The following is a 17,531-nucleotide window of genomic DNA, read 5'->3' as shown; positions in this document are numbered from 1 at the left end:
CTCTGGTGGGTGTCCGACAACCCTGTGGCCCTCCGTGCTCCACCTCCTCCACCAAGGCCTCCAGTGTGTCATCGGAGAACCTCCCTCGCAGGTCCAGCCATTCCACTTGTCTCCCTCCACCGATTACATTGGCAGTGCACCGCCCCTTTAAGAGGTGCTGGCCACGCCCCATATCGGGCCCCCTGCTGGTGCGTGCAGCCACTCACAGCGGAGGTAGAACTGGCTGCACGCAGCAATCGTGGAGATGATCTGGCAGCACGAATCTCACGTGCTGCCTGCACCTCAACCACCGGGCGTGGTTTAATCGCGCACTGCGACCCCCGCGCCCGGATTCAGGGGTTATCCAAATTAACCCCCCATGTCTTGAACCCCCCTCAGAATTGGAAGATATTACAGGTGAGCAGCTTTTAAAAAGGAACAGAAGAAAGGGGAAGAGGGAGGAGGGAAACACAACGAGCACACAGGCAGGAAGAGAATTAGAATCAACTGTAAACTGTTTAGGTGGGGAACCTGAGATACTTCATTAGCAGAAGTACAGGGTGCTGGTGAGACCACACCTGGAGTACTGCACACAGTTCTGGTGCCCTTATTTAAGGAAGGACATACTTGCATTGGAGGCAGTTCAGAGAAGGTTCACTAGGTTGATTCCGGGTATGGAAGGGTTGTCTTATGAGGAAAGATTGAACAGGTTGGGTCTATACTCATTGGAGTTTAGAAGAATGAGAGGAGATCTTATTGAAACATACAAGATTCTGAGGGGACTCGATAGGGTAGATGCTGAGAGGATGTTACCCCTCATGGGGGAATCTAAAACTAGGGGACATAGTCTAAGAATAAGGGGTCACCCGATTATGACGGAAATAAGGAGGAATTTCTTCTCACAGAGAGTTGTGAATCTTTAGAATTCTTTACCCCAAAAGCTGTGGAGGCTGAGTCATTGAATACATTCAAGGCCGAGTTAGACAAATTTTTGATCAGCAAGGGAGTCAAAGGATATGGGGAAAGGGCGGGAAAGTGGAGTTGAGGTAAAAATCAGATCAGCCATGATCTCATTAAATGGCGGATTTGGCTCGAGGGGCCGAATGGCCTACTCCTGCTCCTATCTCTTACGCTCTTATGGTCTTATAAGTGATATTTACATGCGACAAAAGGAGCCATAAGGAGAAATAAAAGGCAAATGCAAGATGTTTTTGGCCCTTTCCCTTTGTTTGTTTTCTAAAATGCTATTCATCTATAATATTCCCAGCTCCGAGGAGACGTCCATACCCGAAGCCTTTACTCTGTTTCTCTCTCCACAGACCCTCTCTAACCCGCTGAGTGTTTCCTGCTTTTTGTTTCAGATTTCCAGCATCTGCAGTATTTTGCTTTCTTCCCTTCATCACCTGATGTTGTATCGGCTCCGAGGTGCTGCAGGGGTCCCACTGATTCTCGGGCTTTGACCACTTTCTGAACCCGAGTTATATATCCCATCACTCTCTCTGACATCCCTGGAGGTTTAGACATGAGGCAAGTTCAAATATTGCCCATGTTGGTTCCCCTCTTCCTGCTACATTTCTTTCTCAGTGAGATAAACACAGAGCTAGCCTCGATAGATTGGAAAGAAAATCTGACAGATACAATAATGCGTGCAACAGTGGGAAATGTTCAAACAACAACTTGCATTTATATAGCGCCTTTAATGTAGTAAAACATCCCAAGCTGCTTCACAGGAGTGTAATCTGACAAAATTTGACACCAAACCACATAAGGAGATATTAGGACAGGTGACCAAAAGCTTGGTCAAAGAGGTAAGTTATAAGGAGCGTCTTAAAGGAAGAGAGAGAGGTGGAGAGACAGAGAGGTTTATGGAGGGAATTCCAGAGCTTAGGGCCTAGGCAGCTGAAGGCACGGCCGCCAATGGTGGGTGATGGAAATCAGGGATGCGCAAGAGGCCAGAATTGGAGGAGTGCAGAGATCTCGGAGGGTTGTAGGGCTGGAGGAGGTTACAGAGATAGGGAGGGGCGAGGCCATGGAGGGATTTGAAAACAAGGATGAGAATTTTAAAATCGAGGTGTTGCTGGACCGGGGGCCAATGTAGGTCAGCGAGCACAGGGGTGATGGGAGAACGGGACTTGGTGCGAGTTAGGATACGGGCAGCAGAATTTTGGATGAGCTCAAGTTTATGGAGGGTGGAAGATGGGAGGCCGGCCAGGAGAGCATTGGAATCATCGAGTCTAGAGGTAACAAAGGCACGGATGAGGGTTTCAGCAGATGATCTGAGGCGGGGCGGAGACGGGCGATGTTACGGAGCTGGAAGTAGGCGGTCTCGGTGATGGAGTGGATATGCGGTTGGAGGCTCATCTCAGGGACGCTAAGGTTGCGAACAATCTGGTTCAGCCACAGACAGTGGCCAGGGAGAGGGATGGAATCCAATTAGGAGCGATTTGGGTACAGACTGTGACAGAAACTGTATTTTTGGCTGTATTGATTTCTAACTTGCATTTTGTATTGCTAGAAATAGCACATGAAGAGTCAAAACAGAGGGTCACATGGGATATCTCTCAAAGGAAAAGCCATGAGGCCAAAGAGACACAATCGGTTTCACAAGGAAAATAATCTAAGATGCTATTTGCGTTCTCCAGCTACAGATTTCACGTTGTGTTGTTAATGATTGGCAATACATTTAATATTGTTATGAGAAATGCAGCCTCTTGTTTCAGTATAACTTCATAGGGGCATTGAATGCAGGAAGCCTATTTTACAGGTGAGACAGTTCCAGGTGGTTCGTTTTGAAGCTGCAACATGTTTCTCAACATAAGACACAAAGGATATGGGGGAAAGGGCTCCCGCCCTTTCCCCCATATCCTTTGTGTCTTAGTTGAGGTAAAAATCAGATCAGCCATGATCTCATTAAATGGCGGAGCGGGCTCGAGGGGCCGAATGGCCTACTCCTGCTCCTATCTCTTATGGTCTTACAATTCTCTGTGTCTATGGAAAGCGAGTGGTGTCTTTATTATCTCATGTATAAAGGATGATAAAATGTAAGAAACTTGGATTTGTATGGAATACTGTTCATTTACCTGCTTTATTTAAACAATCCAGCTGTTGGTTTCGAGCCTGAGTCTCAGTCTGATATATAGATTCAGTAACCAGTGCTCAGAGTGCTGTCATATACCTAGGCATTGTGTGAATGAGGATACACAGCGGATTGCAGGAGACGCGAGGTGTGCTGACAGGATTGGCAGCTGGCATTGAACCCAAGAAATCTAGCGTTACATACCTAAAAATGTGACACTGAAGAGGAAACAGAGCTCAGCAGAAGCTGGGGTTCCTCAGGTGAGCACAGACTTAAAATGAGACTTAAAAATAAGCCCTCAGCTCTGGTATTCCCTAAACCTCTCCGCCTCTCCACCTCTCCCTCCTCCTTTAAGACGCTCCTTAAAACCTACCTCTTTGTCACCTGTCCTAATATCTCCTTATGTGGCTCGGTGTCAAATTTTGTTTGATAATCGCTCCTGTGAACGCCTTGGGACGTTTTACTGTGTTAAAGGCGCTATATAAATGCAACTTGTTGTTGTTGTTAAAAAAGTCATATGACAAACCCAAGGCTAATTATACACCGGAAAATCAAGCGGAAAAGATGCAGGGAGGATGTTCCCGATGGCTGGGGAGTCCAGCACCAGGGGTCACAGTCTCAGGATACGGGGTATGCCATTTTGAACAGAGATGAGGAGAAATTTCCTCGCTCAGAGGGTGGTGAACCTGTGGAATTCTCTACCACAGAAGGCAGTGGAGGCCAAGTCATTAGATGTATTCAAGGAGATAGATATATTTCTTAATGCTAAAGGGATCAAGGGATATGGGGAAAAAGCGGGAACAGGATACTGAGTTAGACGATCAGCCATGATCATTTTGAATGGCGGAGCAGGCCCGAAGGGCCGAATGGCCAACTCTTTCTCCTATTTTCTATGTTTCTCTTTAGAAAATATATAAGGGAGCAAGAAAGATTAGAAAGGGTAAGAGGAGGTGTGAGGAGAAACATCGAAACATAGTAGATTCGTCAGAATGATACATGGGCTTCGACGGTTAAATTACGAGGATAGGTTGCATAAACTTGGCTTATATTCCCTTGAGTTTCGAAGATTGAGGGGTGATCTGAACGAGGTGTTTAAAATGTTAAACAGATTCGTATAGAGTAGAAAGAGAAACTTTCCTCTGGTGGGAGAATCAAGAACAAAGGAACATAATCTTAAAATTAGAGCCAGGCTGTTCAGGAGGGAAACCAGGAAACATTTTTTTCCACACAAAGGGTGGTGGAAATCTGGAACTCTCTCCCCCAAAAGGCTGTGGGTGCTGGGGGACAATTGGAGTTTTCAAGACTGAGATCGATAGATTTTTGTTGGGTAAGGGTATCGAGGGATATGGAGCAATGGGCAGGTGAATGGATTTAAGATACAGATCTGCCATGATTTAATTGAATGGTGGAGCAGGCTCAAGGGGCTTAATGGCCTCCTCCTGTTCCTGTGTTTCTGGGAACAGAAAGGGAAATAGTGAAGTATTTTATAAACAGCGTGGGATTGTTTGGAGATAAATAGGAGATCTTATGGAGGACGAAGGAAGACGGAGATACTAAATGAGGACTTTGCCTCAGTTTTCAGAGAGTGGGGTAGTGGGAATGAAAGGGTACAAGAGGAGGAGAGGGGCAATTCGACAGGGTAACTGTGGATAAGGAAGTGGCTCTGAAAAAACTGGTGGAACTCAAAGTGGGAAAGGGCTCGAGCCCTGGAATACTGAGGGAAGTCAGAGAGGGAATAGCAGAGGCTCTGACCTCAAACATCAAACATCCTTGGGTCTGAAAGTTGTGCCTGGAGGGCTGTCAACGTAACACCCTGTTCAACGGGAGAAAGGGCTAAACCAGTGACTATAGAGCAGTCAGCTTAACGTCACAGGAACATAGGAACAGGAGAAGGCCATTCAGCCCCTCGAGCTTATTCCACCATTCCATTAGATCATGGCTGATCTGTATCTTAACTCCATTTACCTGCCTTGGTTCCATAACCCTGAATACCCTGACCTAACAAAAATCCATCAATCTCAGTTTTGAAATTTTCAATTGACCCCCAGCCTCAACAGCTTTTTAGGGGAGAAAGTTCCAGATTTCCACTCCCCTTTGTGTGAAGAAGTGTTTCCTGACATCACCCCTGAACGGCCGAGCTCTAATTTTAAGGTTATGCCCCCTTGTTCTGGACTCTCCCACCAGAGGAAATACTTTCTCTCTATCTACCCTATCAAATCCTTTAATCACCTTAAACACCTCAATTAGATCATCCCTTAATCTTCTATATTCAAGAGAATACAGGCCTAGTCTATGCAACCTGTCCTCGTAATTTAACCCTTTTAGCCCCGGTATCATTTTGGTGAATCTGCGCTGCACCCCCTCCAAGGCCAATATATCCTTCCTGAGGTGCGGTGCCCAGAACTGAACACAGTCTCCAGATGGGGTCTAACCAGAGCTTTGTCCAGCTGTAACATAAATTCCACCCTTTTGTAATCCAGCCCCCTTCAGATAAGGGCCAATATTCCATTAGCCTTTTTAATTCTTTTTTGCACCTGCCCACTGCCTAGTGGGTGAGTTTCTAAATGCTACGATTCAGGGTAAAATTAATATTCAGGCAGAAAGATATGGGCTAATTAGGGACAGTCAGCATGGATTTGTAAAAGGCAATTCATGTCTGACAAATTTGATCGAATTCTTTGATGAGGCGGCACACGGGAGGCTTGTTGATAAAATATATTAAAGGGACTGTTCCAGCCCAGAGAGGAAGCTGGGAAAAGGACAAAGCACAGAGGCCGAGAAATTCGGTGTTGCTGCACCCGTTTTACAGGCGTCCAATATGGCGGGTAACGTGCACGTATTCCGTGCCGGGAGTGTGCCACCCGCCAAATTGATATAGGCATCAAAAGAGGCGTCCAGGCCCCGTGCCTGAAACATGCGTTAGGCCCTTTCCATATGCAAAGTGGAAGCCTAAGGCCTGTTTGACGCCGCCTTTACCAAATTGTTTTGTTCTGAACACAGCTGGTGCCGGGCTGGCTGATTTCTGGAATATCAGGTTTACCTGCGGCCCAACCAGGGGTCCTTAAAGCGACTGCTGGAGGCCGCCGCAAAAAAAAAGGTAAGATTTAAAATATATTTACCTGAATGTGAAGCCGGGAGGTGCAGGAATGCTCCACCCAACCCCACATTAAAACCAGGGGTTGCTGCCAACTACCACTCCCCCTCCTCCTCCCCTCTCCCATCATCGCCCCTCCTCCCCTCTCCTGATCGCCCCCTCCCAGTCACACCTCTTGATCACCCCACTCACTCAGTCGCAGCTCTCTTGATCGCCCCCCCCTCCTGGTCCACCCCTCCCCTGGTCGCCCCACCCCCTCTCCAGGACAGAGACAGGTTAGTTAGATTGGGCAAAGAGATGTCAGATGAAATTTGATGCAAAGAAATGTAAGGTCAGACATTATCACCTTCCAGCTCCCCTGGATGTCCAGACTCTGGCTCTGGGGCGGTCACACAGCCAGTGGCAGCCCTCGATCCTCTCCCTGAAATATCCATGCTTGATGGGTGAGCCAAGAGTTACTGACTATTCAACCAGGTGTGGACAGCATGGCCCAGCCTTCCCCTCCCTTTTGTTGTGGGCCTCCCAGCAGGAGATTTATGGGTCTCGTCAGCAGCTGCAGACCATCTCCCGAAACCTGGGGTCCGCCCCCCCACCCCGGAATCCTGGGGTCAACCTTCTGAACCCCGGGGTCAAACTTTTCCGAAACGGAAAGTGAGGAAGCTGGAGCTCGGCACTGTCCCTCCAGTCACTTGCACGCAGTGGGACAGGGACCGAGTCTTTAACCTTACCCCTGTACAGCATCCCAGACCTTCAGACCATCGTCCCTGTAGTAGTAATAAGGCAGCTTCTCCGTGTTCTCAACTCCCCTCATCTTAATCTCTTCCGGAAAGCAGAGTGATCTGTAGGAGAGGTCCACCATGGCCCGCTGGACCAGACGGACATGTCCTCCACCACCTGTGCCGTTTGCCTGCAGACAATGAGACAGGAATCAGACGTGTTCCTCTATATGGTGCAATGAAAGGTAGATTTTTGCAACTCCATTTACCTTGTCAAAGAGGCCACATTCACAGATCAGCTGCTCCCTCGCTTTGGTGTTGATTGCAATTGTAAATCGGACATGAGGCACTAACAGCTGAACACAAACACAAGGAAGGTTTTAACTTGGTAACAAGAGGCTGATGACATTTTAAAATCACTTCGAAAGCAAAGCTTTAAAAATATTATCTCCCAATTTTATCTTTTCCTCTCCAGTGGGTTTCAACAGTCACACTTGGGATGCCAAATGACCACTCTTGGAACCAGAAGGGTTCACAATACGGAAAGGCCGTTCGGCCCATTGTGTCTGTGCTGGCTTTTTGCTCGAGCACTCCAAAACTAATCCGACTGCCCCACTCTCCCCAAAGCCCTGTGTCTTCCACTGCTTCAATTTTCCCTCAAGAGATGCAATGGTTTCTGTCTCAACCATTCCCCATGGTAAACCATTCCATGCTCTAACAACCCTCTGTGTAAACAAATTTCTCCTAATCTCTCCCGCCATTCGAGCCCCAATTTTAACCTAACTCGTCGGGCGGGAATGGGGTGGGTTCAGGTTGGATTGCTTGTTTTACACCCGCCCGGTGTTACGCTCCACTGAAGCCTGCTACCCCACCATCTGCCTGAACCATCATTTTTTTTACTATATACCATGTCAGGTGCAAGTCCTCTCAGGAAACCTGTCAGCCGGCCGGCAGACACAGCCCTCAAGACCTGTGTTTTTCCTGTGAATTTTGTATTCATGAGGGTGAGGGCAATTAACACTGGGGAATGAAACATTTTCTATTCCAGGCATAAAACAGCAGAAATTGTGTGTTTCCAAGCTGGGTTGGAAATAGGACATCATAGCCCCGATTCTGTGCTGTACCATAATTTCAGCATCAAACACTCCCAGGGCAGGTACAGCACGGGTTAGATACAGAGTAAAGCTCCCTCTACACTGTCCCATCAAACATTCCCAGGGCAGGGACAGCACGGGTTAGATACAGAGTAAAGCTCCCTCTACACTGTCCCATCAAACACTCCCAGGGCAGGGACAGCACGGGTTAGATACAGAGTAAAGCTCCCTCTACACTGTCCCAACATCCTCTCTTGGTCCCCACCTCCTATGGTCCCAGTGCCACATTTTCCTATTTCCCACACCAGCTGCTCTGTGGTCTCCGAAACCGATTGCACATTTCATGCAAATTACTGTTGAATCAGGTGCATTTTTGCACTGAGGGCCTAAGCAAGAGATGGAGAAGACTTTCATCCCTTGAATCGGTGCTGGATTGGAATGTCTGATCCATTGAGCTACCAATCCCCACTTCTGAATGAGATTGCTAATTTGTGCTGAATTAATGGCAGTTTTGTAGAGTAGGGTGGTACTCACTCGGAACTGGACTGAGGATGGCCAAGCTCACTCGGAACTGGACTGAGGATGGCCAAGCTCACTCGGAACTGGACTGAGGATGGCCAAGCTCACTCGGAACTGGACCGAGGATGGCCAAGCTCACTCGGAACTGGACCGAGGATGGCCAAGCTCATGGGGAACTAGACTGAAGATGGCCAAGCTCACTCGGAACTAGACTGAGGATGGCCAAGCTCATGGGGAACTAGACTGAGAATGGCCAAGCTCACTCGGAACTAGACTGAGGATGGCCAAGCTCATGAGGAACTAGATTGAGGATGGCCAAGCTCATGAGGAACTGGACCGAGGATGGCCAAGCTCATGGGGAACTAGACTGAGAATGGCCAAGCTCACTCGGAACTAGACTGAGGATGGCCAAGCTCACTCGGAACTAGACTGAGAATGGCCAAGCTCACTTGGAACTAGACTGAGGATGGCCAAGCTCACTCGGAACTAGACTGAGGATGGCCAAGCTCATGAGGAACTGGACCGAGGATGGCCAAGCTCATGAGGAACTAGACTGAGGATGGCCAAGCTCATGGGGAACTAGACTGAGGATGGCCAAGCTCACTCGGAACTGGACTGAGAATGGCCAAGCTCACTTGGAACTAGACTGAGGATGGCCAAGCTCACTCAGAACTAGACTGAGGATGGCCAAGCTCACTCGGAACTAGACTGAAGATGGCCAAGCTCACTCGGAACTAGACTGAAGATGGCCAAGCTCACTCGGAACTAGACTGAAGATGGCCAAGCTCATGAGGAACTAGACTGAGGATGGCCAAGCTCATGGGGAACTAGACTGAGGATGGCCAAGCTCACTCGGAACTGGACTGAGGATGGCCAAGCTCACTCGGAACTAGACTGAGGATGGCCAAGCTCATGGGGAACTAGACTGAAGAAGGCCAAGCTCAGTATGAACTAGACTGAGGATGGCCAAGCTCAATATGAACTAGACTGAGGATGGCCAAGCTCAGTATGAACTAGACTGAGGATGGCCAAGCTCAGTATGAACTAGACTGAAGATGGCCAAGCTCAGTATGAACTAGACTGAGGATGGCCAAGCTCAGTATGAACTAGACTGAGGATGGCCAAGCTCACTCGGAACTAGACTGAGGATGGCCAAGCTCACTCGGAACTAGACTGAGAATGGCCAAGCTCACTATGAACTAGACTGAGGATGGCCAAGCTCAGCTCATGTAGGAGCCACACAGCCAGCAGAAAGGAAACTGTTCCATCAGTTTGAGCTGGATTTGACCCCAGGGGTGAAGCAGCAGCACCTAACCCAGTCTCACCTGGTTCATGTTGATCAGGTACAGGGTGTTAATTATGTTAAGCTTGTTAATTATGTCCTGTTACAATGGTTCAGGGGACGTGAATAAGAACATACCTTAAACAGAGGGTGCACAGCTGGCAACTGTCGATACAGAGCTATACCGAACACTTCTGAGATAAGGTGAGTCCGCAGGAGGTGGGTGACAGTCTGATGTACTTGGAAGTCCGATGACTTTACCCATATTTTTGCCAACAACCAATCATACTTATCGTCGGTAGGGAGGAATATGGGGTTTTCAGGCCCAGGGTTTTGTTTCAGCTGTGAAAAAAGGTTCTCATGTTATTAATGGTCAGAGATTCAATCTATAACTTTCACTGGATTTTAATCAGAACCCAAAGATTAAAAATGAAAATCACAAATAAATCTTGCAGAACGGCAGAAATTGTGGCAATAAAACAGGGGAGAGAGTAAGGGCGAGTTACTGGATTGGAGAGTGGGACGTGAAGAGCAGAAGTCTTGGCCAGGAATGGATTGGCTACCTCAACATGGGACTTGTGCAATGTTGTTAAATAGATGGGATTGGATTCCAGGGACACTGGGGCAGGGAAAGCTCCTCAGATGGGATGGGCTTCACCTGGTCATCGTTGCCTAAAATGTAAATAGGACAACGTGGAAGGAATTGATTAACAGGGCAGTGGGGGGAATTAATTAATAAGGAAGTGGGGGAGGATTGAAATTAATGATTGATAAAGAGGAAGGGGCGACAGAGCAGAGCAAAGAGAAGCAAAAAATAAAAAGTAAAGCTTGAAAAGGTGGAGGGGCTGGATGTTATAGAGCAGGGAATGGGTAAAGAACATGCTAGAGGAGGGGTTCATACAAACTTGAGGAGCATCTGAGAACCTTTGGAGCCTTGCCAACATTTTGGAAAAATTAAACGGGAATCTGTAACTAAAAACAGAAGAATGGGAATATTTACAGCTATTTTAAATGAGGAATAGAATCATATTCTGTTTAGAAAAAGGAAAGAGGAAGCAGGAGCTGCAGCAACAAGGAGATTAGAAGGCTCCAAAAAACAGACAAGAGATACTTTAGAAGGTATAAGGAAATAAAAAGTGAGGGCAATTTGGATTCATATAGCAGGCAGTTAAAGACAGCTCACAAAACGATTATAAGGAGTAGAAAGGCAAATAGGGAGAGAGGTCAGAGGCGACTGGTAGAATTTCCCAGCTCTGGTTATGTACAGGTTATATAGACAGGTAACACCATGAAGGTGTCTGCCAGCTGGCACCGTCAGAGATCACCGAGAGACGGCAGATATATTCAACAGATTCTTTACATCTGTTTACACCCAGGACTATCGACAGATCCCGGACGCGGCCACTCTCCCGGACACGGCCGCTCTCCCGGACACGGCCGCTCTCCCGGATACGGTAAATAATTGGGATGTGATCCCAGATACAGTAAATAATTAGATACAGTAACTCTCCGGGATACAGTATGGACCACTGATAAATCCTTACTATGTAGCAGTTAGTAAAACATGCATTGTACAAATACTTGAAAAACTATTACAACATAAACTGGCTTGTGTCCGTAGATTGACCATTAGACGTACACTGACTGGTATACAGTGAACACCCGTCTTTCAGATGAGATGTTAAACTGAAGCCCCATCTGCCCTCTCAGGTGGATGTAAAAGATCCCATGGCACTATTCGAAGAAGAGCAGGGGAGTTCTCCCCGGTGTCCTGGCCAATATTTATCCCTCAACCAGTATCACTAGAACATTATCTGGTCATTATCACATTACTGTTTGTGGGATCTTGCTGTGCGCAAATTGGATGCCACGTTTCCTCCATTACAACGGTGACTGCATTTCAAAAAGTATTCCATTGGCCGTAAAACGCTTTGGGACGTCCTGAGGTTGTGAAAGGCGCTATATAAATGCAAGTCTTTCTCTTGTGTTTCTCTCACTCACTCACTCACTCTCTCTTTAGGTTGTAACCTTTATGTCTCTATCTAATCTGTTGATATGACTCTAAACCATCTTATCTTTCTTCTCCTAAACGGTAAATAACCCATTCTACACATTACAGTAAACCTTTATAAAACACTGGTTAGGCCTCAGCTGGAGTTTTGTGTCCAATTCTGGGCACCACACTTTAGGAAGGATGTCAAGGCCTCGGACAGGGTACAGAGGAGATTTACTAGAATGGTACCAGGGATGAGGGACTTCAGTTATGTGGAGAGACTGGAGAAGCTGGGATTGTTCTCCTAAGAGCAGAGAAGGTTAAGGGGAGATTTAATACAGGTGTTCAAAATTATGAACAGTTTTGATAACGTAGATAGGGAGAAAGTGTTTCCAGTGGCAGGAGGGTCGGTAACCAGAGGGGACAGATTGAAGATAATGAACAAAAGAATCAGAGGGGACATGAGGATAATCTTATTTGTTGTTATGCTCTGAAAGGGCGGTGGAAGCAGATGCAATAATGACTTTCAAAAGGGAATTAGATAAATGTTTAAACAAGAGAAATTTTCAGGGCTATGGGGAAAGAGCGGGACTAATTGGATAGTTCTTTCAAGGAGTCGGCACAGGCACAATGGGCTGAATGGCCTCCTTCTATGCGGTCTGATTCTATGACCACATTTCCTCCTCCTCCAGTGTTGGAGATTTACAGCGGTCACTGGCTCCAACTCCCTCTTTCACAGGACCTTTAAATTGCAACTTGACGCCTCCCTCAGTCTTTCCTCCCACTCTTTGACTCTTGTCACACTCTGTCCTGTCTTGCTGACAGGGTTTGGTTAAAGAGAGATCACCTACCTGGATTGCAATGGGAACCAGTTTATTTTTTGAATTATTGTACAGCAAGCAGACAGGTGCTGACAGGTACTGATTGGTGCAGGGGTCAGTGCAGTTGGCAGGAACTCCATCCATCATCTCATAGTCTGCCAGGTAAATGTTACCTTCCTGTCCCAAAATAAAAAGACACCGTAGAATGCAAATTATTTCTTTGCAAATTTCTTCCCTTCTGACTCTCGCTGGTTTTTGGTCCCGGGGGGTACAGACTCTCGCTGGGGTGGGTCCCGGGGGGTACAGACTCTCGCTGGGGTGGGTCCCGGGGGTACAGACTCTCGCTGGGGTGGGTCCCGGGGGTACAGACTCTCGCTGGGGTGGGTCCCGGGGGTACAGACTCTCGCTGGGGTGGGTCCCAGGGGTACAGACTCTCGCTGGGGTGGGTCCCGGGGGGTGCTGACTCTCGCTGGGGTGGTTCCCGGGGGAGCGGTCTCTCGCTGGGGTGGGTTCCGGGGGTACAGACTCTCGCTGGGATGGGTTCCGGGGGTACAGACTCTCGCTGGGATGGGTTCCGGGGGGTGCGGACTCTCGCTGGGGTGGGTCCCGGGGGGTACTGACTCTCGCTGGGGTGGGTTCCCAGGGGTACGGACTCTCGCTGGGTTGGGTTCCGGGGGTGCGGACTCTCGCTGGGGTGGGGTCCGGGGAGTTCTGACTCTCGCTGGGGTGGGTTCCCAGGGGTACGGACTCTCACTGGGTTTGGTTCCGGGGGATGCGGACTCTCGCCGAGGTGGGTGCGGACTCTTTCTGGGGAGGTTCCCGGGGGGGGTGTGTGGTGCAGACTCTCGCTGGGGTGAATTCTGGAGGAGGTGACCCATGCTGGTGTGAGCTGTCTTGTGCGGGAACCTCCCGATCGGGCCATCTTCAGATCTGAGGTTGGACCATGACTATTCAACTCTGGAGGGCTGCGCAGTCGGGTGAAATCCTGGTCTCACCTGAAGGGTGATGAGGAGCAGGAACCGTGGCCAATTGCCCCCTTCCTGACTTGGGGGGGCGGAGGCCAATTGGAGCACCAGCTGTGATCAACACCTGGGATTTTCTGCCCGTACCTCGCCACGTATGCCAGTTAGTCATTAGGATAAATGCTCCAATCCCAGCGGGGAACCATGCCGGCAGGAATTGCGGGTGGGAGAGTGCTGCAGGAACATGCACTGATTCTCCGCCCTTTGCTCCTCAGTGGCAGGAGATCAGGAGATCGGGGAATTTACCTGGCTACAGATCATCGGTCCATCTAAATGTGGGCACTTGATGTTTCTCGGGGAGTTGGGGCCTGTGACACAGCTCTGCGTCTCAGTGAAGTGACCTTCAGCTGAAGGAATGTCAGGTGACTTTCCGCAGTTTCTCTCTCTTCAAAATTATTTTAATTCTCACTAAAGCATTCCACTTATAAATTGTGAGATGTGACGGCAGATTTTACTGAATTCAGTGACCTGCGCTGCTGATTGATGACTTGAACTGAGATTTTGAGGTTTTGAATTCCCTTACTCCCCTTCCCCCCAGGCCCCGCCCACCGATAACATTCCCTGATCCCAGGCCCCGCCCACCGATAACATTCCCTGATCCCAGGCCCCGCCCACCGATAACATTCCCTGATCCCAGGCCCCGCCCACCGATAACATTCCCTGATCCCAGGCCCCGCCCACCGATAACATTCCCTGATCCCAGGCCCCGCCCACCGATAACATTCCCTGATCCCAGGCCCCGCCCACCGATAACATTCCCTGATCCCAGGCCCCGCCCACCGATAACATTCCCTGATCCCAGGCCCCGCCCACCGATAACATTCCCTGATCCCAGGCCCCGCCCACCGATAACATTCCCTGATCCGAGGCCACTCCCCCCCCCCACGGGCATTCCCTGATCCGGATCCCAGGCCCCGCCCACTGCAGGTATTCCCCAATCCCTAATCCCAGGCCCCGCCCCTCCACAATCCCCTGCGTGTGAGCACCTTCAGGAGAGGACGACAGAGAAACAGAGGCAGCAACTGAAGGAAAATGGATTCTCAGTGAACACAAAACACTTTCACAGTCAATGAACACGGGGAGCAAATATTCAACAACTCGAGTGCACAAGTGACGGTGAACAGGGAAATCAACACAGTACACGGTTTCACATCCTTTACTCACAATAAATGACAATATCGAATGATGTGAGTTACACTCTGTCCCCGTGGGTTAGTTTACACTCTGTCCCCGTGGGTTAGTTTACACTCTGTCGTACCCCTGGTGTTTAGGATGGTATCTGTGTGTTCGTTACCCTCTGTATCTGTGTGTTCGTTACCCTCTGTATCTGTGTGTTCGTTACCCTCTGTATCTGTGTGTTCGTTACCCTCTGTATCTGTGTGTTCGTTACCCTCTGTATCTGTGTGTTCGTTACCCTCTGTATCTGTGTGTTCGTTACCCTCTGTATCTGTGTGTTTGTTACCCTCTGTATCTGTGTGTTTGTTACCCTCTGTATCTGTGTGTTTGTTACCCTCTGTATCTGTGTGTTTGTTACCCTCTGTATCTGTGTGTTTGTTACCCTCTGTATCTGTGTGTTTGTTACCCTCTGTATCTGTGTGTTCGTTACCCTCTGGTGTACTCCCCCCACCCCCCTCCCCAGTGTTTCGGGCTTTACCTCTATCTCTTCTTCCAGTGTGAGTTGGCGTTCCAGACAGATGTTCACCATTTCATTTGTAACCGGGAACTTCTCTGGCAATTGTGTGCATTTCTTGAAGATTACGGGATTGCATCCATTGAGGAACTGGTAACCGAAGATGAAATCCTCCTGCCAGTGTTCCATGACGTACTCTGAAAGAGACACAGCAACAGGGAGTGCCACCCATTCATTCATTCATTACTTTGCCACTTTCCTCCTTTTCCCCCCTTCTCCTCTGATTGTCCTGACGTAGGAACAAGAGGAGGCCATTCAGCCCCTCGAGCCTGCTCCACCATTTAATTAAATCATGGCTGATCTGCACCTCAACTCCATTTCCCCATCTTTGCTCCATATCCATTGACACATTTACCCAACAAAAATCTATCGATCTCAGTCTTGAAATCTCTAATTGACCCCCAGGGGATGATAATTCCAGATTTCCACCCCAATTTGTGGGAAGAAGTGCTTCCTGATTTCCCTCCTCAACGGCCGAGTTCTAATTTTAAGGTTGTGATCTTTGTTCTTGATACCTCCACCAGAGAAAACAGCTCGTCTCCATCTACCCTATCAAATCATTTTAACGTTTTAAACACCTCGATAAGATCACCCCCCAATCTTCTAAACTCGAGGGAATATACAAGTAAGTTAATGCAACCTTTTCTCGTGATTTAACCCTTTAAGCCCATGTATCATTCTGGTGAATCTGCGCTCCTCCATGGCCAATATCTCCTTCCAGAGGTGCGTTGCCCAGAACTGAATGCAGTACACTAAGTGGGCTCTAACCAAGGCTATATACAACTGAAGCATAACTCCCACCCTTTTCAATTCCAGCCCCCTTGAGATCCATTAGCTTTTTTGATTACTTTGTAATTGTACCTATGCACTAGCTTTCAGTGATTTTTATACCTGGACACCCAAATCTCTCTACTCAGATACAAAGCTAGGTGGGAAAGTAAGCTGTGAGGAGGTTGCAAAGAGACTGCAAAGGGATACAGACAGGTTAAGTGAATGAGCGAGAAGGGCAGAGGGAGTATAATGTGGGAAAATATGAAATTATCCACTTTGGTAGGAGGAATAGAAAAGCAGAATATTTTTTTAAAAGGTGAGAGACTAAGAAATGTTGGTATTAAGAGGGATTTGGGTGTCGTTGTACACAAATCACAGAAAGTTAACTTGCAAGTACAGCAAGCAATTAGGAAGGCAAATGGGATGTTAGCCTTTATTGCAAGGGGGTTGGAGTACAAGAGTAAGGAGGTCTTGTTGCAATTATATAGGGCTCTGGTGAGACCACATCTGGAGTACTGTGTACAGTTTTAGTCTCCTTACCTAAGGAAGGATATACTTGCCTTAGAGGGGGTGTAACAAAGGTTCACTAGATTGATTCCTGGGATGAGAGGGCTGTTCTATGAGGAGAAATTGAGTAGAATGGGCCTATACTCTCTGCAGTTTAGAAGAATGAGAGGTGATCTCATTGAAACGTATAAAATTCTTAGAGGGCTTGACAGGGTAGATGTTGACAGGCTGTTTCCCCTGGCTGGAAAGTCTAGAACTAAGGGGCATAGTCTCAAGATAAGGAGTCAGCCATTTAAGACTGAGATGAGGAGGAATTTCTTCACTCAGAGGGTTGTGAATCTTTAGAATTCTCTACCCCAGAGGGCTGTAGATGCTTAGTTGTTGAGTATATTCAAGACTGAGATATATTTGGACACTAAGGGAATCAAGGGATATGGGGATAGAGCAGGAAAGTGGAGTTGAGGTCGAAGATCAGCCATATGGCCTACTCCTGCTCCTACTTCTTATGTTCTTCTGTGCTCCTCCACAGTTCCTAGTCTCTCGTCATTAAGAAAATATCCTAATTTGTCTTTCTTGCATCCAAAATGGATGACCTGATACTTGCCCATATTCTCCATCTGGCAAAGTTTTTCCACTCACTTAGTCTATCTATGTCCCATTGTAACTTCCTGCTCCCATCTACACAACTTACTGTACCTCCTAACTTAGCGTCCTCTGCAAACTTGGATGTACAGCTCCCTATTCCTTCATCCAAGTCACTGATATATATGGTGAAAAGCTGAGACCCCAGTGCAGATCTCTGGGGAACATAACTTGTCACATCCTGCCAATAAGAGTCCATTCCCTTTATCCCTACTCCCTGATTCCTTCCTCCCAACCAACTTCCAACCCATGTCACGAGGCTAATTCCATGCACATTTATTTTTGCTAATAATATCTTGTGCAGAACGATACTAAATGCCTTCTG

General features: G+C 48.0%; 1 protein-coding gene across 1 annotated transcript in view; it reads right to left on the bottom strand.

Annotated features, from left to right (window-relative positions):
- The window catches only part of LOC137303937 (polyunsaturated fatty acid 5-lipoxygenase-like), a 72,022-nt gene that overhangs the window by 15,454 nt on the left and 39,037 nt on the right, over positions 1 to 17,531 (bottom strand). The window contains exons 6-10 of the mRNA XM_067972344.1: positions 15,251 to 15,423; positions 12,605 to 12,751; positions 9,899 to 10,102; positions 7,135 to 7,221; positions 6,878 to 7,056 (exon numbers count right to left, since the gene is read on the bottom strand). Of these exons, the coding sequence (XP_067828445.1) occupies positions 6,878 to 7,056; positions 7,135 to 7,221; positions 9,899 to 10,102; positions 12,605 to 12,751; positions 15,251 to 15,423 (790 nt within the window). The remainder of the gene's footprint in view (positions 1 to 6,877; positions 7,057 to 7,134; positions 7,222 to 9,898; positions 10,103 to 12,604; positions 12,752 to 15,250; positions 15,424 to 17,531) is intronic.

Source organism: Heptranchias perlo, chromosome 36 (assembly GCF_035084215.1).
Source record: "Heptranchias perlo isolate sHepPer1 chromosome 36, sHepPer1.hap1, whole genome shotgun sequence".
Taxonomy (NCBI): Eukaryota; Metazoa; Chordata; class Chondrichthyes; order Hexanchiformes; family Hexanchidae; genus Heptranchias; species Heptranchias perlo.
Note: the sequence above shows the minus strand (reverse complement) of the source record. Positions and strands in the feature narration are given on the sequence as shown.